We start from the raw sequence: 22,211 nt of genomic DNA on the forward strand, positions 1-22,211 counted from the left end.
ATACACATACTGTCTAGAAAATCATCTTGTTGTTCTTGTACATAATATTCCATATACAGGTAGCATCGTTTATACCACAAATGACCCAAAAGGTAGCTTCAACAGAGGCATAATGAAACGTACACAAAAACACATAATTTATGCTTTGTGTATAACATATTGTCTAAAAATGTTTCCAGAGTAGCTTTTGTCACTTACCAGTTTGTAAAGCACAGTTTCCCCACAGTTGTTCTCTATTTCTATTCTCTTCTGGCTCATCCTGATACCCCTCACAGCATCTTTAGGTTGGCTCGACACTCCGTCTGCTGCATCAAAGCAAGAGCTCTCTAAATGGAAGGGAGCATGAGCTTTTCTGATCATGAAGCTATAGGTCCTACTCAGCAGGGAGTGTATAAGACTTCTGCAGAGATACCACTGCTTTCTCACACAGAGCAGGGGTCCTTTTTTACAATGTTCTGGCAGGGCACAAGCTATTTTACTCAGTCTGTGTCTGTTTTTTAAAGGAGAACTATGAGGTGAGTGCTTTTCACTCACCTCATAGTTCTAGCCGACCTGTGACAATGAGACTGTCACAGGTCGGCTCAGTAGATCGGGAGGTGAGGGAACACATACCGGGTTCGCTCACCTCTCGATCCTGTCACGGCTCTCTGCCGTGACAGGGGGAGGGGCTGGATTCCCGTCTCCCCGCTCCGATCTGCCATCGCTGACTGGCGGAACGGACGAGGGAGGGGGCGGGTACAGCTGGCTCTGCCTCGAGATAGGCAGAGCCAGCTGTCACTCACGCAGCTGGGCCGATCCCGTCTTCTAAGTCGGGATCCGCTCCCGCTGCGTCGTCTCAGTATACCGCGAGCTGTAGCTCGCGGTATACTGAGCTTAGGGTAACGGGAGGACGCTAGTTTGTGTCCTCCCGTTACCCTAAGGAGAACTATGGGGAAAAACACTGACCCCATAGTTCTCCTTTAAGGAAGATGAACTGTATTAGCCATTTTAAATAAAAAGGATTAGTGGGACCTTTTTAAAGTCAAAATGTTTTTAAGTCATTTTAATGCTGATTAAATCAAAATAAATGCTGTTAAGATTTAATTTCCTGCAGAATCGGCTGCCCCCCTAAGCCCTGGCCCTAATATCCTGTTTTAGGGTGGCCCCTTTTCCTTGCAAGGTTCCTATGGAGCCACCCTTGTATGTGTGGGCTAGTAAGCTGTGTGTGTCTCCACAAACGCACAGACCCAACAAAGCAAATCGCTCCTCTCTACTCCCTTCTTCAAGCTAGTAGATAGGCAGTTGCTGCAGATTGTGTTGTCTCTTGTGACCTTTTACTCAACAGGAGGTTCAGGGAAACTGGGAGAGTTAGAGCCAGCTGTTTGGAAACAGGATGATGTGCTTGCTTGGGCAGAAATGTAAAGAAATACTTTGCTGGGCAATATATATATATTTTTGATCTGGAATTAATTATTGAGAAAAAGCTTGAATGTAATACTTTAACAAATTAAAGACCCAGGAGGTACCACGTACACCTTGCCAGGTGCACATCTGTGGATGGGAATGCTGGGACTCCGTATTAGTTTGTCAGCTGAGTTCCTGATTTCCACAGCAGAGCTGCTGTTGGCAGCTCTTTTGGATACCGTGTTGGTACTTGTTAAAATGCAACCAAACATTTACTTTATAATTGGGTGCACCTGTCAGGAACGGCTAATTACAGCTCAATTTACACCGCAGCAAAGAAAATGATTGGTCTTGATTATGTGACCTCTGAGTAACCTCTTGTAATCCCTAACTAGCCCATAATTATTCCTTTCTCCCCCTGCTCTCTTTTTTTTTTTTGCATGAAAATGTTTGTTTCTATTTTGTTTGTTTGTAGGGTTGCCATTTATTATTTGACCACTTTAGTGCCAGCCTGGATAAATCCCTTCATTACCAAGGCTTTCTATGCAACCTGCTTTTGCCACCATGGTGGTGTGTCAGACCTTACCTGTAGGCTAAAATCTATGCCTAGGGAGCCTGGGTCCTTTTTGACAGATCCTGCCATTCTTAACCAGTTGACATCCGCGGTGTTAAACCCCCCTTCCCATCCAGGCCATTTTTCAGTATTCAGCGCTGCGGTACTTTAACTGACATTTATTCCGTCATGCAGCGCTGTACTGAAATGAATTTTATACCCTTTTTTGGGGACAGATAGAGCTTTCTTTTGGTGGTATTTATTCACCACTGGGGGTTTTATTTTTTTTCCATATTAAGGAAAAATTACCGAAATTTAAACCCACTGATCGCCTATATGTGAAACACCCGGTACCGGGTGTTCGCATTGGACGGGTCTTTTCTGCCCGTGCGTGCCCCTAGGGGGCGCGCGCGAGCAGAAAAAATTGCCGTCTGGAGACGGCAACCCGCAGATGCAGCAGTGCCGTCCGTCCGTTTTTTTACTACGGGCGGACGGCAAGAGGTTAAAAATGTTCAAAATGAGTCTCCTATCTGTCTACATGTGATGGGTCCCATGGCTGAAAAACTGGTCTACGTAGCTTTCATTGAAAAAGCACCTGGAGCACATGTTTTATGCTGGGCAATGCTTTTGTCGCCAATTCTTGGATGCTTGCATAAAAAATTTTTTAGGGGGTATGAGCACTTTTTTACCTCCAGAAGAAGCCCAAGCCTCCAGTAGCAAAATCCTCTGCTCCCTCCTTTTTAAGGACAGTCCCTTTCGTCCCTCTTAAGCCAGGCTCTCAGGGGAAACAAAAAGATCTGTCTGAATTTGAGGAGATTTTGGCAAAACTCCAGGTTGCAAACATTGGCTACTATGCATTGCTCTGGGCCCGGCATTTGGAACGTCTTGGACCCAGGAGGCTGAGAAACCCAACAGACATCCCCCCACTAATAAAAAGCAGGGTGCCCCTTCAATGTGAAGAGGGCTTGTTCCTGGATGTTGTGGGCTTGGAGGGCCAGCACTCCACAATGGAGAGGTCATTGCAGCTCAACATTCCAAACACGTCCAGTCTCTGGACCCTTTGATTCACCTGTCCAGCAAGGCCAGGCTTGCCCTAGCATGGTGGATCTCCAACCCAGCTTTGGATTCAAGCAATTCCTTCCTCACATTGGTCTGGAAAATGCTCATTACACATGTCAGGTTGGGAAGGTGTCCTGGAAAACCTCTGGGTTCAAGGGTCCTGGTTGTCCACAGAATCCCATCCTGGAGCTCAGTGCAATCTGGTTGTCGTATTAATGCTGGACCCCTTAGTTAAAGCGTTACCTGACCGGGATGCCAGGATGCAGGCACCATGTCCATGGCTTATATTACCCATCAGGGAGACACACGAAGTGGACCTATTTTTGGCTGATGGAACTTTACATCCTGACCTGTTCGCCATACACATCCGTGGTGTGGAAAACTGACAGGCAAACTTCAATTGTCAATGTCAGGACCCAGGACAGTGGTCCCTATACCTAGAGGTGTTTCATGCCTTCTGTCGCAAAAGGGGGATGCCAGATGTAGACCACCTGGCATCCTGGTGCATTAACAAATTGGACATGTTTGCCCTTAGGACCAGGGATCCCTGGGCCTTTGCAGTGGATGCCTTAGTGACACCATGGGATCAGTATAGCCAGATCCCTTGGAATCTCTTGCCTCTACTCCTTTACAAAATCAAAACAGAGGGCATTCCAGTGATCCTCCTTGCTCCCAGCTGTACCAGAAGACCATTTCATGTGAATGTCGTCAAATTTCTGGCAGACTCTCTGTGGGTACTTCCAGATCATCCAGACCTCCTGTACCAAAGTGCAGTATTTTACCCTTCTTCTCCATTATACGGGCAGTGAGGGGTTAATGGTTTACATTGTATGTGCTATCAGTTCAGCTCACAGGATGTGACAATGACACTACATTTCAGGCAAGATAAACAGGTATTTATTGTACTTGCTGAAAATGTTCGTAGCCTAAAAAGAGAAAACGAATGCAGTCCTCGCATCTAAGGACTAGTAAGCTGCAATATGATCAATTTTTTTTTGTTCGGTGTCTTAGATATCCTTTTAACAAATGTTGTTTTTACCCCGCTTAAGTATGAGCTAGAAGAACTTTACAGATAGGTAATAGTAACCATAGCATGTTTACTAATTACTCAATTAGTAAACATTTCTTTTCTTCCAGTCCAAAGATTGAAAGAACAGCTGAAATATTATGAAGATAAAGCGCATCCTGAATATGATGCATTTAAGGTAACTCATTTCTTATTTTTAGTTACAAAAATGTAGAGTTTAGTAGAAAAAGTTATACAGCAAGCATATTCCCTTGGTGGCGGTTTCATTATTAGATCATTATAGAGTAAACATTTGCAGTCATTACAAACAATTAATAAGGAGTTCTCCACCTGGATGTTGTGTACGTTTATGCAGTCATCTCAATGTGCTGTACCATGCTTTGATCTGGAATTTCAGTCTTCACACCTAATAATAAATTGCTGGGTCTCTTTGTATTGTTGTTGAAAATATTTTGGGGCACTCTAGTAAATTTTGTCTATAGGGTATAGTGCATTCGTAATGACAAACGTGTGTGGCGCATTCATTGCCAGTTTGTAGACAGTTTCTAAAAAGTGTTGCAGGGAAGTTATTGATAATTTGGTGGATCCTATTGTATGTTGGTCCTGTGTAGGATTGCTTTTGGATGTAAATTCCACCTGTTTATTGTGGAAATTAAGGGCTATTCACACAGATGCAGAAGTGTGACCATAATAAATCTCTGCGCCCAGGAGCCAAAGGTGTTGCGAGCAGCCTGCCTGTACAAGTCAATGACAGGCTGCAGCTATACACTGGTGAAAGCTGCTCCGAGTGTGTACATCCGTATGGGTTCAAATGTACATCCTGGGTGCAGACTGCGTACAGGGGGCCTACATCCAAACCTGTAGGGTTGTACACGCTAGCAGCAGCGTCAGCGTTTACCAGCATACAGCAGCAGGCTGTTATTGACTTATACATGTGTATCTCCCGGGGCAGAAATCCAGCCATTTTTTTATGATACACAGATCTCTGCACCCATGTGAATGAGCTCTGCTATGAGTAAAGTTATCTTTTAAAGCCTATGTTGAGTATTGAGAAGGGTTGATGAGATGGGTAGATGGGTACCATGTAACCATGCCACTTCCCACCTCCTGTGTCTTCTTCTTTGCCAGCAATGTGATGGATGACCTCATTGGCCAATAGGAAGGCACAGGAGGTGATGAGGACAGGGGTACATAGCAACCATGCAAGCTCAGACTGAAATTACTATTAAGGAGCAAAGAAAATGAAAACATTTACATCTTGAGCTACCTACTACCCAGAACAGCAATAGTCTTAGCATCCCTAAACCCCCATATACAGTATGTACCTGAAGCAAGTTACAATTACATATATACGTGTTCTAGTTTTTGTTCTTTGTTTTGTTAGACTCGTGGACATTTCAGAGATAATGCGACTGTAAAACCAAGCTTTAGTGAGAAAAGGTGAGTATGAGGGCTGTCATAAAAATGTTCACTAGTTTTTGTTCACAGATCAGAAATATCATCACCAAAGATCTAAAATTGTGCATCCAAGTTGAAAAGGAGAATTGGAAATCCTTTGTTAGAAGACTTCTATATAGAACCTATAATTCCCTCCTGGGATACTGATCTACAATTACAGATTTTATTAACAGTATCCAGTTAACTGTGGTATGGATTACCTCTGCATAAATCCAACACCTCTTCAACAGCAAGTGTACTTGTAATTGAAGGGGTTGTTCTGTAAGTAAAATTAAGAGATGCATCTTGCTGTCTTTTGACCATCTCAAGAAATGACATGCCTTCCGATCTGACATCATATTTGTGGGTGGGTGAGAAAAAAATATAACGTGGCATTTCAATGCCACGTTATGTAATATGAAGAAAAATTATGTAAATTTGTAAAATATGAAGAAAAATTGATCAGTACACCATAATGGTGGTGTGCTTTATGCTAAACACTCTTTCTTCATACTAGGTAGGTAAAGTGGGTCCAATGACCAGAATCTAGGTTGCAAGGTTTTGGGGATCCAGGGACTCTACGGAAAAGCAGGGGTAGCATAAAGACACTTGGAAGTACCTGCTATTCACAGTAATCATTATTTTTGACCCACCTACCCAAGCAGGTTCACTTTAAAATTCTTGTCTTATGAGGCTACTATCAATGGCATTCTGAATTGCTTTCAGTTGCAAACAGATTAGGGTGATTCAAATACCTATTTTTTAGATCATACATCACAGGACACAAGGAGTTATTTCTTAAACATGGACCCCACTGGAAGCAAGATGCAGGGCTGACCTGTGCTTAGGGTGCTGAATCCTGTAAGGGGCACTCTCCTTGGCATTTTGTGCAGCATTCGTAAATACCACAGGGTGCTTTACAGGTCCAGAGTCGTAGACCTTACATTCTAGGACCTCACAGTCCAATGATGGTTCTGCTGGGGCCTAACAACATGCTCTGCTAGCCCTATGCTGGGCTCCTTCTCCCCTTTATTCCCCGCCCCAGTGTCCTCAATTCCCTCCAGGTAAATCTCCCTCCATCTTCGCTATTTAGGAGGGAATTTACAGCTGTTATGGCGGAACCACAGGGGGCATCAGTGGGCCCCTTCCTACCTTCAGAGTCTCCCTCTGACCTCTGTCTGTTGTGCACTGCCTGAGGAAGAAGATGATGATGAACGTGCCACTTCCAGTTCTGTCTATTCAGCCCAGCAAGAGTACCTGTCTCCTGTTCTCTCTTCCAAGATCAAGGACACTATCTCTGTCCTTCTGAATGTGGTGCATGATTGTTTATAGTTTAAGCCACCTGCATTGACCTTGCCAAAGGTCACTAGTCTAGTCTAGGAAAAATGTCCAAACCTGCCAAAACTTTCCTTATACATGCGCTCTTCTAGCCGGTGTTGTACTGTGACTTGAATAACCCCAACAAATGGTTTACTCCTTCTAAATAGTTTGCTCAGCAATAAAATGGGTTGGCCCTGTTGTTGATCCAGCCATCTCTTATTTTATCAAAGCATTAACAGTCCCTAAAGAGGATATTCCTGTTTTCAAGGACCACATGGATAAGATGTTACAGGCCCCCTTTCTGGCCTTTTTCACTCTTGGAGGCCCTGCTATGCAGTATACTGTTGCCACCATGGCAGTGTATCAAACCTTATCTGTATAGTTAAAGACCATGGCTAGGAAATCTGGGTCCATCTTGACAGACCCCAGTGCGCTTAAACATTTAGAGCTCTTTTCTGTGGCCTTGCAAAACTGCATAGATGGCCTAGCAGACTCCCTCTGAGAACTCTCCAGGATGGGTCTCCTGTCTGTCTACATGCTACTGATTCGGTGGCTGAAGTGCCGGTCTACGGAGCTCCACTGCAAGAATTGCATTAGTCTCTGTTTAGTACACATGCGCACTAATCTTGTAAGAAGCGGTTGATCCACATGGCCTTTGAGGGACATTGTCTCTTGGTACCAGCTCTGGTTGCTATCAAAGATGCAACTGGCAAAAGCACTCATCTTCCCCAGTAGAAGAAGCTCAAGTAGCAGACTGCTAAGTCATCTCCATCCGTCTCCTTTCAAGGGTGACTCCCCATCCAACCACAGTGTCCGGCACTTTAAAGCTGCCAAACTCACTGTTACGTCTTTTAACCTTTGCGGCTACCTGGATGTTTTGCATCCCCAATGCTTGGGTGCAAGAAGTTGTGTCTCAGGGCTACAAACTTAAGTTTTATTCCCTGTCCCCTCCTCTGTTTCTAACCTCAAAACTCTATATTCCCTCAGTCACTTATGGATTTCCATTAGATACTTTCCAGACTTCTGGACTTTCCTGCTGGGTTCACACCATTTTTCGGACCAGATCTGGAACATAGTGCATTGCAGTTTTTTTGCCGCGATTGAAATAAAAAATAATAATAATAATGTAGGTTGTTTTTTTTTAACTTAAAATTGTCTTACAGGTGCGTTCCAGACGTTTTTGATGCATTTTTTTATGCTTTTGATGTGTTCCATCACAAAATAGGACAAGCAGTATTTTTCTGGTCTGGTCTGGAACGGACTGCGCTGGTGGGAACAGAGGCCAGAAATAGCATACAGGGATACATTAGGATGCATTTTGGGTCGGGAAACAGTCTGGTCTGGTGGTAATCTGGATGTGGTGTGAAGGACGCTCCAACCTGTTCACTGTATCCGAACTTGAAGTGGACATTCGTCCCATAAGTCTCAAGGCTCTGAATGTTTACATTTGTCCCCAGAAATTCCATATGGGACCAACCAGAACTGCCATTGCTTCCTTTACCAGGAGGACTTCCTGACTTTTGTTTTTTGTCTCATGAATGCTTCCTGTGTTTTGCTATTGGGCCTTTGCCATCTCAGCTCATGACCCTTCCCTTTAGCCTGTCTTCTCTGCTTCAGTGTTGAGCCTGTTGCACTCTTAAAGTATTCCCATTGTAGGATACTCAGATGACCTCCTGTTGTGGGAACAGTTGGTGAGGGCTCTGGAGGACAACATTTCTCTCACTGTCCAGACATTTCAGAGGTTCTGGTGGATACTTAACCTCCATAAATCATTGCTGGCTCTAAATCATTGCTTTGACTTTTCTGGGACTGATCCTGTACTCTTCCCTGTCCCAAGCCCATGTTCAATCCAGAAGCTGGTTGATCCTCTGCTTTGGCATGAGGATGTTTATGTTGATGTTAGCCTGATTTTGAGGTAGTTTCTTGTCAGAGCCAGTCAGACAATACCACTACAGTGGTATCATCAACCAGGAGCATGTAGTCTCGCTATGGCAACAGAGGTAGAGTGGATCCTGAGCTGGGCAGACTTCATGTTACATTTTCAGTGTAGACAGTTGGCATGCAGACTTCCCCAGCAGGCAGCATCTGGAGCCGGGAGAGTGGTTTCTGCACCCACAAGTGTTCCAGGGCCTGCATAACATTTTAGGGATGCTGGATGTGGACCTTCAGGTTCAACAGTAAACTGGACAGGTTTGTATGCAAGTCCAGGGATCCGCTGGCGGAAGCAGTGAATTTCGCTAGTTTCTCCATGGGATCCGAACACTCTCTTATTTATGCCTTTTGCTCTCCTAAAATTTCTCTCTCATCTGCTTCCCATGGAGATGGCAGGTATTCCAGTCTTCCTCATTGCTCTCTATTGGCGCAAACAGATGTGGTACGTAGTCCTGGTAAGACTTCGCACAGACATGCTGTAGGCTCTGCCAGGCCGTCCAGATTTGTTGATCAAGGGACCGGTTTACCATTCTCCTTCTAAGATGTTCACTTCTTGCAAGGTCCATCGTCAAACATGGAAAGTGTACGTTGTTTGGTGTAAGTCTAAGGGCTTGCACCCCCAGGATTTTTTTTGCGGGCTAAATCCTCTCTTTTTCTGCATTTGGGTCTGCACCAACATTTGGCTCTTAGTACCATCAAGGCCAGATCTCTACCCTTTCTATTGTGTTTCAGGGACCATTGGCTTCCCACTCTCTGATTAAGACCTATGTGCAGAAGGTCTCTCATGTGGTCCCCACAGTCCAATCCCCTTTTGAATATGTGGGATTTTAATCTGGTTCTTTCGGCATATCGGTAGTCTGCATTTTACCTGCCAGAGACATTCTTCTCTCTACTACGACCCACAGAGTATTTATTGTGTCCTCTCGGCTAGGAGTGTGCCTGAGCTGGTGGCTTTACCCTGCAAGGAACCCTTTTTAGTCCTGCAACAGGACAAAGTATTATTGAGGCCCAGAACGGCCTTTATTTCCAAGGTCATCTCCACTTCCCACCTTAATCTGGACATTGTTCTTCCATTTCCCTATCTGGCACCATTTGGTTTGGGTTGTGCAAGTCTTTCTTTCAGCCACTACTTCTTTCAGAAAGAGTAATCCTGTTTTTGTCATCCCGTTTGGACTTGGGACAGACACTCTGGCTTCTTGTTCCACCATCTCTAGCATCATTCAAGCTTATAGTCTTAAAGATCAGGTTCACCCCTTTTAAATTAGAGCTCATTCCAGTGAGGCAGTAAATACCTCTTGGGCTTTTCAGCACCAGACAACTGTTTGCCAAATTTGCAAAACTGCCACCTGGTCTTCTGTTCACATGTTCTCTAAGTTGTACCATGTGGACTTTGTGCCTTATCTGATACCAGCTTCGGGTGTAAGGTCCTTCATAGAGCTCTTTGAGCTGCAGGCAGTCTTCAATTTCTTTTTTTTTTTTTTTTTTTAGACTGTCGGCAGATGTTTGCAGTGTTGCAACCCTGTTCACAACATTCTCTTTACACTAAGGGCCTGTTCACACGACGTCCGTTTTGTGTGCTGAAAGGCTCCGTACGCTGCTGCACTCAAAATGCATCCCAACGTATCCCTATGTGTTTTATGGGCTCCAGTTCTCACGTGCGCAGTCCGTTCAGCTTACGACAGAAAAAATACTGCATGTCACATTTTGTCAGGTCCGGAAACGGTCCGGATACGCAAACGCGTCAAAAACGCACTGCGCTGCAGCTAACATACTAACAGCCCCACTCCAGCTGTTTTTTTTTTTGCTGGAACGTATCAAAACGCGGCCAAAAACGCACTGCATCAGCAGCTCCACGTCTGCTGATCAGGACCTGATCAGGACCTGATCTCATGTGAACAGGCCCTAAATGCAGTTGGAGTCCCACAATGTCATGATGAGATGGCACCAAAGTGGTAGTTGGCACATTGATGTTTCGTCAACACGTTTTTCCATACCTGGCTTCTTTAAAAGGGTGTTACGTGGGAAGTAACAGCTGAATTGCCTCTCCAAGCGCCAGCTAGTTAAGAAAAAAAATGAACTCAGTAATCTGAGCTGTAGAACCTCAAATTATCTCTGAATTTCTGATGACGTTTGGTCCTCATGGTCTCTGTGAATGTTAAGTAGTGTCCACTCTAAGCTTACTCCCATGATGGACTACAATCTCACTTTGTATTGAGATTGTTGTCCATCACGGGAGTGAGCCTGGAGCAGTGGGTACTTTACAACACACACAGGGACCATAGAGAACACAAACATAGCCACCCTACAGAAGGAAGGACTGTGTTTGGCACAATTCAGGGATGATTTGAGGATCTACAGCTGAGTGATACACAAATAAGACATCATTGTGTTAATAGTTCTGGTACTTAATTTAATTTAGAAGATTTAACTCCTGAGTTTCACTTTAAATAAAATGGGAGGTTTGAACCAGGTCAAAGAAGAAGATTACATGCATTGCTAGTAGAGCTGATTTTTAAAAATTATCTCCTGTCTAGTCACAGACCTTTCAAAATTATAACACATCTTCTAAATTTATGCTTAACATGCAAATTTCCTTTGTCTAGGAATGTGGATTTCCTAATTGGAGACTATGACAGACATAGTGAAGAAATGAGTGATCAACTCCGTTTTTATCAGGTATTTTTCGCCCTTGTTACTTCATAACTTAACGAAAACACATTTTTGTTTATTACTAATGATTTCATCTAACCTTAGCTGTTATCAGTTTTATTGTGACTTTAGGTATATCTGACTTGTACAGCCTGAATGTTGAACAATATCCTTTTTGTCCTGTTATGTACCATTTTTTTTATTTTATTTTTTATTTTCATGGACTGTATCACAGAGTGTAAGGCTAACAGATGGCTTGATAAAACAAGCATTTCGGTCCTAGGTGTCAAATCCAAACTTACTAAGGGGGATGCCTAGGGTTGTGAACAAAATCAGGGTCCAGACATAAAGAAGAAAAAAAAAATGAACCCTGCTGCTTGCTGCGGTACAAAGCTTGGGCAGACTAATCATTATATGACAGTCCTTGTCTTGTGTGTGTGTGAGGGCGCTACAAGTGTCAGCAGTCCCTGTCCATTAAATGCCCTGTCATACACAGGACGTCAGGATTGTCATATAATGGACAGAGCCTGCTGACACTTGTAATGCCTTCACACACAGGACGCCAGGACTGTCATATAATGATATTGAGTATATAATATATATTATATATAATATAATGAGGGCATTACAAGTGTCAGCAGTCCCTGCCCTTAACATAACCCTCCTGTGTGTGAGGGCACATTAAAGGGACGGGGACTGCTAACACTTGTAGTGCCCTCACACACAGTTAATCCCAGATACATACAGTGGGACTTAACAGAAGCTGCTGAGACCAGAGGCAGAGGCGCGGAGGAATGAACTGGCGATAAGAAACCTGCGGCCCAGGAGGAAGGTGGCGAGGAGAAACGTGGAGGTGTGGGGGGTCCTCAGAGGGCAGTAATAAAAAAAAAAAAATGAACCCTGTTTGCCGGTACACACACCGGGACTGGCGGCCTAAGCAAATCTTGTGGCGGGCCGTTTCTGGCCCCGCTGGCCTTGTAATTGACATACAGTATGCGATTTAGGGAATCGTTTTTTGGGCAGCGCTATTGAAAATTTTCCCTGTGAATAGGTCACTGTCCTTTCCCTCTTTGGGTGAAAGCGTTTGGGTGAAATCTGGACAGTTCATGTAATAGTAAAATTGATTTGCATAGTTACATATGTTTGGTATAGTATTTACACCAAAAGCATCTATTGACATATATTAGTTTAAATTAAAAGCGGACCTTGCATGAAAATTGAAGGGCCCCTTTTCCTGCAGCCCCCCCCCTCCCCCCCCCCATCTCCACCCACTCATCTCCCTCCATCATCTCTCCACTCATCTCCCTCCATCATCTCTCCACTCATCTCCATTTGTATGCAAAAAATATCTGCTTTTTGAAGAAAGATAAATTCCTTTTTTTACCTTTTTAATCTCAAAACAAACAAAAAAACACCCTACCATGGAGTGTCTTTTTAACCCTTTCGCTGCCAAGGACGTACGGAGCTACAAAAGTGCTTCCAGCATAACTGGGAATTGACAAGTCTACCTAAAACTTTAGTGCTGTGATCAGAGAAACAACTGCTGCCATCACAGAGAGTTCAGACGATAAACATCTAGTAGGTTGGCATCTCTATCGTTATTTACATGTAATATTTGTTTTTCCTTTTTCTATAGGCACAAATGGGTGAAATGAGATTAAAGCTAGAAAGCATAGTAAAAGAGAATGAGAAGTAAGTAAACTGACAGTTTGTCAGACCATTTATATTACTGATATAGTTGGGTTTTGTTGATGCGCATATTCTTCATGCTCATAAATTATTCTTATGTTCCTACATGTAAGTGAAACAGTGCACAAACTATTATCACAGAGAAATTCACAGCTTTATTATTAACTTAAACCTGACTAAAGATTTATGTCTCTGTGACATAGAAAAGCAACTGAACAGGTGCCATTTGTGATCATAATTATGTTCATCAATCTCCACTAAATCCGGCGGTCGGTACATATCATTGTTACGATGTTGTGGTCACATCTGTGACATTAGCGGGGTTAAACTGCTTTATTTCACTCTTTAATATTTCACTTGAAATAAGGTTAGAGAAGGTTTAGAGGCCTAGCGTATACTATTCTGTTATAATATCAGCACTGTAATAGGAATACATACTATAGTTTTTGATAATGCAGTCAAAGCTTACTTTAAAAAAAAAACCTTCTTATGTAGTGAGTGCTGCCTTCTGTCTGCCCATCACTTTCAACAACTTCCTGGATTCCCAGTATGCTTTGCATCTCTTTCCCTGCTGCTTGATGTGATGCAATCTCAATCTCTCAAGACCACATATCCCATTATGCATTGCTTCCAGCAAGCAATGATAATGTTACATTGTTCAGACGTTAAGTTGTAGTTCAGAAGCCAGGCTCTGTGGGTTGTGACACAAGGAAGTGCATATTCCCAGGGCTGAGTGAAGTGCATTGAGGAAGTACATCCTATGGGCATCATCAATAAGTAAGTTCGCAAACTTCTAGATCGATACGGGTATTAGGAGTGATATAGAACTTATGGAAATCAACATTGAAATACATATTTATTTTTAGTTTGATTTGCCGCAGCAGCCATGATCTTGGTTTTAACCACTTACAACCAGGACAGGATATACTGTGTATATATGTGTGTGTATGTTATATATATTTATTTATTTATTTATATATATATATATATATACACCGGGTTTGTAAATTATCATTAAAAAGTTGTGTGTTTTGTCCAGACAGCGACTGCAAAGTATTTAAATCTTACCTTGCAGCACGCTGTCCCCCACACAGAACATCCAGCTTTCAGGCGCTGAAAACCGGGAGAAATGCGACCCAAGCTGTACAGTGCTCTGATCGCTTCAACTGCCCCTTTTCACTATCCCCCATTCACAAAATGCCTTGAATTTCTTTTAAAGAATACAAGACATTCTGTGATTGGAGGAAAGGAAGGGGCTGGGATGTGACATCATCGCTCCATCAATTTTACAGAATGTCTTGTTCCCTCTCTTCAGTGCCCGGAAGCTGGGCATTCTGTGTGGGAGAGGGCATGCCACAAGGAAAGATTTTTCTATTTTGCAGCCACCTCTGCACATAACGCCCAGCTTTATAATAATAATAATTTACACACCCAGTGTGGCATAAATTATCATTATGCCCAGAGTGTGGCTTTAAAGCAAAAATTCTGAAATATTTTTCTCTAAGGCATCGCATTTTTGTCACAGATGACACGTAGGCCTTGCCTATTTATTATCAGAAAAAGTAAGAGGTATGTCATTTTACATTGCATTGCAATGTAATTTAAATAGGTCAATCCAATTTTGGCAACCTGTGCCAAGGCTATGGACATTAAGACTGGTCTTACATCTCTCCGGTGTGCTGCATCAACGTGCTTTACGTTAAGAGCAACCCACGCACCAGAGTGTACTTAAATTGTATCCGTACTTATTTGCAACGTAAGGCACCGCAGCACACAGCGGCATCAAATTCTGCAGTTGTTTTTTATGTAAAAGTCCATTCACAAAGATTATCGCACAGGTTTTTACACCTTTTAAAAAAAATACATCTCTAGCTTCTGACTGATCACATGGGAAATAAAGCTTTTAGTATGTAAGACTATACTTTTAGAGATAAAAGAAAATGTTAAAGGATAACTAACACACACACAAAAAAATTTATTGCATCTTACCTTCATGGTGGCTTCAAATGTTTTGGGGTTTTTTTAGGCTAAGAATAATTTCAGCAAATACAGGAAAGAAATGTTAATTTTGCCAGAAATGCAGAATCCTTAAAACTTTGTGAGCTAAACTGAAAAAAAAAACCCTTATCTTTCTTCCATAAACTATTTATTAATCTCTGAAGTCTAGCCTGGTTGACAACAATGACTCCTTCCATAGATACAATGGAGGAGTATGCGTAGCCACAGAGCAACAGGAATTGTGTTAGTTGTAGGTGAAAGTAAAGCAAAAAAGCATGAAGAGTAGAATAGTAATGCAGCCACCATATTTACAGACTGGTACACTACAATATATTCAATTATTTTTATGGGCTTTTAATATACTTGATCAGCTTGATCTTTTTAATACTATTATTGTGTTTTTAAAGATGATCTGAACTCTGGAAGCTGTGCCCCAAAAAAGTCAAAGTCTGGGTCTCATAGACTTTGAAGATACTCCATAGAAGATAACGTAGAGAGTAGTACTGCCAAAATCACAGCAAAGCTGCTCTCTGCATCATTGAGGGCCTCCCACCAAAGAAGGTCCGAAGGGCAAAAGAACACTGAGTGTCATGTGACTTGTCTGGAAGAAAAAGGGGGGAAAAAAACATAAAATATAGCTTAGGGAAATCGGAGGGGGGGGTGTATTCAAGGATGTCTAAATAAACATATTTTTTTTTCATTATTAGTAGGCTTACTCTTTCTTGCTATCTCTTCCTTTTGTTGTGCTTTTTAAAGGTTATCATGTCCATTTTCTTTTATTCCTTTTAATTATTTGCTTGGTGTATACATTGTACAGCAAAAAAATGCTAGAAGGATTCTGCCGAAATACTGTTTAATTTGCTCTTGCTTTTGTAATGATAATGCAAACAGCTATATCTGAAAAGCTCCGTTTAAAAATGGTAATTTGTTTCTGCTTGTGAGCATGTCCAGCCTGTAATAGGATTGACAGAACATTTCAGGTTGACAGGCTTGGAGCATTTAAAGTGTGAAACCATGAAATTGTTTAGGGCTGCAGCTAACGATTATTTTCATAATCGATTAGTTAGCCGATTATTAAGTTCGATTAATCGACTAATCGGATAAAAAAAAAAGGGGCTCCAGTGATGGACTACTAGTTTCTATTGAGATTGTAGTCCATCACGGGAGCAAGCTTGGCGCGGTGGAAGTATGGTGTGGAGTGTGGTGTGCAATATAGTACATTATACAGCGGCGCAGTGCAGAATACCAGCAGCTATAGAGGAATGTAGCAATAGTACATTATACTATAATATACTATTGCTGTGATTTGTAGTCCTCTGTAGCTGGGGTTATTCTGCATTGCACTGTATAGAATGTATTATTGCTGGGATTTGTAGTCCTCTATAGCTGGTGAGATTCTGCAGTGCGCTGTATAAAATTGTTTAAAAAAAAAAAAAGCAAATAAATGAAGCTGCTTCCAGGAGATGAAAATATGAGGGCTATTGATGTTGTATGACCTGGTGTCATGTCTGTAGTATCCTGATGTCACATTTGCTCTGTTATGTGACAAGTGCAAAACCTAATATCAGCTGTGGTCATACATAACTAGAGGGAGTAAGTCAGCATGCTTCTCCCTATAATTGTACTGTTAGAGGTAGATGACAGGCTGCTATTACATGTTCTGGAAGCTCAGCATAAAACACTTTTTAAACTGCAGCTTTATTATGTTATATCATCACTGCAGGTACCAAAAGGCAGGGTCAACCATTGATGATAATTTAATAGCGTGCTATAAATTGCACTCGTAAAAATATACAGTACTCTCTAGCCTTACTGCTTGGAAGTCTGCACTGTGAACAGTCGAGCTCAAACCTTGATATAGGACGATGTTGTAATGAGTATGTATTACACTTGTCTAAGTTAGTTTGTTCTTTTAAAAATCTATGAGAATTCCTCTAGCATGCTTGACTCAGAAAGACTGTTATAACTGCATCAAATATAAGTTGTCCTTAGACTTTACAGGAAACCAGCCATGATCAGGTTTGCAGAAATCTGGATAGTCTGTCATTGTGGTTACTTCATTGTGAAAGATGTACACCTCCTCCTCATTTTAGCTTTTACTTACTTTGAGGATGACTCTGGTGAGTTAACAGAGACGTATAAGAGTTTATATTCCTTATAAAGGGCAGTTAAAGTGGATCTACATGCAAAACAAACAGACAGTGCCTTGTCCTCATGAAATACAGTTTATTAATCAATGAACATACAAGCTGACATAAAATACTACTCACATGGTAATCACTGAATGAATGGTAGGCAGACCCCACACAAAGCTGCCTTGCTAGCTGACGCATTTCGGGGAATATACCCCCTTCCTCAGAGCTAGCAAAAGTAAAATGAAATACAAATATATAGACTGGGTGAGCACCATGTGACCCCCAAACCAAACTCACCTAATCGGATGCAGCTGATCACCATCAGTTAGTGGGAAATGCACAAAGTATGGTAGCAGTAGAAAGTGCTGGTTCTAATGCAGAGGAGGGATGGTTAGCTAAATAGTTAGCTGGATCACTCTCCCACTGTTCGATATACAGCACCATACATTGCCAACATTAAAATCGCCCGCCAAATATCGGCGATATACGTGGGCACATCATCAACCCACAAGGATAGTTGCACACAATGTTGTGAGCTCCACCCGCGTCAGCTAGCAAGGCAGCTTTGTGTGGGGTCTGCCTTGTACCATTCATTCAGTGATTACCATGTGAGTAGTATTTTATGTCAGCTTGTATGTTCATTGATTAATAAACTGTATTACACGAGGCCAAGGCGCTGTCTGTTTGTTTTGCATGTTTTGTGAGGAATACTTCCCAGTGGCCTTTTGATGACGGCAGCCTGCTAACAATTGATGGTGAAGAATATCATTGGGAGTCTGCTGAGTGCTGTGGTGTGCATTTTCCTGAAAAGTGGATCTACAGTCTTCTATACTCGCTTCCCTCGCCAGTGCCAACATCTTCACCTGAGTTCAGCATCTTCAGCCATCCTCCTTATCCAGTCCAGGATAATGTAACATGAACACAGGCATTAATTTACCCAGTCAGCTGGTAATGTTATCTAGCAAAGCCTACAGCCCTGCTGAAGTCATAAGCTCCACTTGGTTTATCCTATGTGCTGTGTCCAGTCCATTGCAGTCAGATGTCACACAATGTTGTGGGTGGGTCTTCGTCATGAAACCTATGCATAACTTCCTCTCTCTCTTCTTTATAGACAACAAGTTGAATTTAAACTTCTAAGTTAGGTTTGAATCTTGTGGATGGCTTTGAGTAATGACATAGTACTGTTACTTTAATGCATCAGGCTTGCTGTTTGTGAGAAACGGCAAGGAACATGCAGTGGGTGTGTTTGGGAGTGCTTCTGCATTGAAAACAGCTAAGCAAACTGAGTAGGGTGCACTGGCAATCTACATCAATGCCTGAATCCTTAAGAAGGTAGACAGTGTTCCATTTGAAATGTTTAATTTTGAATGTATAAAGTATACTTTGGCTTTTGGTCTTTGTTATTCGGTATTGTTTTGTACACTTAGGAAATTGATATCAGCATAAGGTCAGGCTTTGGACTGGCAGCACCTACCAGACCTTAGGGCAGGGGAGCCCATTAGGTAGATCGTGATCTACCAGTAGCTCTCAAAGCTGATGCTGGTAGATCATACGGGGGTGGGGAGGGGGGGGGAATGGTGGCCCCTTTATTCCATTTTGGTATATTTATTTAGCTGTGCACGCATGATTACCTATTAGCCTGAGTCTGCTGAGCCAAGCTCCCTGACACCTTTCTGGTGGATACTGGTGGTTGAAGTGCTTTGTATTACATCAAAGAATATTAGTTTACGCAGCCTGTTGCAAAATACAGCAAGGTGAACCAGGAGAGACAACCATGGGAGAGAGAGCGTGGAGAGACAGCCAAGGGAGAGAGCGTGGAGAGACAGCCAAGGGAGAGAGCGTGGAGAGACAGCCAGGAATGAGAGAGCAAGGAGTGACAGCCAGGAATGAGAGGGCAAGGAGTGACAGCCAGGAATGAGAGAGCAAGGAGTGACAGCCAGGAATGAGAGAGCAAGGAGTGACAGCCAGGTGAGAGAGAGCGAGGAGATACAGCCAGGAGAGAGCGAGGAGATACAGCCAGGAGAGAGAGAGCGAGGAGAGACAGCCTGGAGGATGAGCGAGGAGAGACAGCCAGGAGGATGAGCAAGGAGAGAGAGCGAGGGAAGTTTTTTTCTCGTTGGTAGATCTCATGTAGCTCGTCATTTGAAAAGTAGATCTTAACACAAAATTGGGGGCACCCCTGCCTCAGGGGGTTATATGCCCTGAGTGGAAGGACTTAATAAGTTGCCAAATATACTTTTTGATTTAATAAGCTTACTAAGGTTCTCTCTAACAATTATCAACTGAATAGATGGTGTCAATGTATCACCTGAATAGATGGCATCATTGCAACTGAGTTCTGAGATAAGCGTTGTTGGCACATGATCTCACTGCTAATCCAAACACCAGGGTTGCAGTACTTATAAATTATATAAGGATGTATTTGCTCACTGTTGTGTTTTATGCCTTTTGGGTTCTGATATATACGATAGGGAGAAGACTAGTAGAGTTTATTTCCTTAACCTAATTATGTTTCCAACTGCTGCTTTTGTAAGTCAGCTGTGCCATTTGAGCTGGTTAATATGGCCAACTGTTCTCTTAATTGCAGTTTTACATACTTGTTTTGCTGAGTCTTGCGGATTATTTTGTGGTCAGACACAGCAGTGTGATTTGTGTACTGGTTCTCTTTTTCATATCAGTGTTAAATGCAAACATTGTGCACAGTGTATCATTTTCGGTATTGGTCAGACTGGGTCTAGAGTGGAGAAGGCACTAGTTGGTTATCTTGCAACATCTAGGTAGAAACCGGTGGATGTGACAATAGAATAATAATGGTCGTAGTGCAGCTGAAAAAAGACAACTATGCAGAAAAGTTAGAGAAAATATTTACCTTTTACACCCGGCTTCACTGAGTAGCAGTGGTTTCTAACAGGATTTGGGTTATTCAACATTTGCAGTATCTCACTGGAAGAACGGTGCAGAAGACATGAAAAAGATATGTGTGATTTAGGCCTACAAGCTGTGTTTGCTCATCAGACCACAAGTTGTATGGTGGATGGTTAGAGCTGAGTGGAGATTTAAATTATGGACAATGCAAGAAAAGATGATAGAAAAGATGATGAAACACACAAGTGGGGCCACCTTAAACTCCCTGGTGGTCAGGAACTGACTCTGCACTCATGTCTGGGAGAACTCGCTATGTGGATGTCTAAAATTTAGAAGAAGCCAGGGCCTAACACCTATTGCTAAAATATGTCTTTTGCCTCACTTTCGGGTTGTCTAAAAGACAAACCATTAATGGGTTAATCTTCCAACAAGGACATGGCTTCATTCACAGATCTCACCTGTAGTTTCTCCTGCTGGTATTGCACAGTCATTAAATGTAAGGGTTCTGCGGGAAAATCACTATATTGCAATTGTTGGATTTCAATATCCTAAGCACCTTAGTCCACGAGAGGCTGTAGACATGTGTGGTCCTCTGCATGTCACTACAGCCAGGGAGTCATTTCTACATCTAAACTTGTCATTTTATTTATTGCAATAGTGATAGAATATATGCAGACAGCCAAGAAGGAGGATTATATTAACAAATCTGTAGATATTTGGCTGGAATATTTTAATGAAGTCCATTTTTAGGTGTTAACACTTCAGAACTTCACATTCTTGACATAACACCTCTTGTCTGGAGGCTCTCGCTTCTCTCTTACGTATGTAAAAGCGCTGCATATGCATAAAAAAGGCTCCCTCACAAATTACAATGTTAAACAGTACAGTATTATTAACAAGGAGAGCACCAATGACTTTCAAAGAAACAAATGTGACTAGACCAAACCTAATAGTGGAAATCGGTCCCCTGGTGTCAGACTAACTACATAAGCTGATCTAATTTTTATGTTCTACCTAAAAATAATTGGGCAGGTTTAGGTGACATCTCCGTACCAGAGCACGTTCTGGTTTCAGGTTTGGTAGTTCAGAGATTTGCTCTAATATTGCCTTTTATTTACTTCTTTTTCTAAGATGAACAAGTAAAATCAGTGCTACTATATTTAACAGCAGGCAGAGTGTCAGAGGTACACCGCATCCTGATTGCAAGTTGAAAGGCACAAATCTGAACTGTCATAACTGTGACTGGACTGAATGACTTTTGTAGTTCATACACTTTGGCCAGACAGCACAGCCAGTAAAGTGACACATTCTCTGCTAAAGTTAGGGAATACACTGGTGTCGGCTCCCTACCCATAGCCTGGGGATTGTAGTAGAAGTAGAAAAACCTTAATATGTCTGCTCCCTCTGTTCTCTCACAGTCTGATTGTTCTCTAGCAGTACACGTGCATTCAGCAAATAACGATTGGCTGCTAGTGCTGTCCTTCCCTCTCCCAAACTGTGTACTGCTGTGCAGTGGATTACAGAAGTTTTAATTTCAGATACTTATACTAGTTACATGTAGTTTTGTATGTATTAACCCTTTCTCAGCCGTCCTGTAAGTATTATGGCGCAGTAGGTTCGAAAATTTTGGATAGTGTAGTTTGCCACCATTTTTGCGGCTGCGCTAAATTTTAATCTAATGCAACATAAATTGCAACTACCATCATTTTATTCCATGGGTCCTGTGCTTTCAGAATATATCATGTTTTAAGGGTTTTAGCTGTGTTTTTACAGATAAAATGTGTATTTTACATAGTGCACAAAGTGAAAAAATGACCCTGACAGCGAAAGGAATACATAGCTGCATTAAATGGTGTGTTTTTTTCTATCTTCTTGGAGTTTGTTCAGCTTTCAAAAAAATTAAATGTCCAGATAATGTTCTATACATATACATAAATTATACACTGTAAGTGCGTTCTATTATTAGATGTGGCAGATTCCCGAACATGTAATGACAATTTTTTTCTCCTTCTTTTACACCTGCATGTACTTGTTTCAGATTACCATGAAAGGTGTCATTTTATTATAGTATAAGCTTTTCTGATTGGTCTTACCCAGGTAGTTTCTTGATGTTTTTGGATGGGTCACTAGGATTATTTAATAAAGTGCATTGGCATTTTAGGTT

General features: G+C 42.1%; 1 protein-coding gene across 1 annotated transcript in view; it reads left to right on the forward strand.

Moving 5' to 3' along the window:
* SCLT1 (sodium channel and clathrin linker 1) overlaps positions 1–22,211 on the forward strand; it is a 130,203-nt gene that overhangs the window by 2,137 nt on the left and 105,855 nt on the right. Inside the window, exons 2-5 of the mRNA XM_018560293.1 lie at positions 4,133–4,200; positions 5,407–5,462; positions 11,315–11,387; positions 12,997–13,052. Of these exons, the coding sequence (XP_018415795.1) occupies positions 4,133–4,200; positions 5,407–5,462; positions 11,315–11,387; positions 12,997–13,052 (253 nt within the window). The remainder of the gene's footprint in view (positions 1–4,132; positions 4,201–5,406; positions 5,463–11,314; positions 11,388–12,996; positions 13,053–22,211) is intronic.

This window comes from Nanorana parkeri, unplaced genomic scaffold (genome assembly GCF_000935625.1).
Source record: "Nanorana parkeri isolate BGI_ZX_2015 unplaced genomic scaffold, ASM93562v1 scaffold446, whole genome shotgun sequence".
In the NCBI taxonomy this organism is placed as follows: Eukaryota; Metazoa; Chordata; class Amphibia; order Anura; family Dicroglossidae; genus Nanorana; species Nanorana parkeri.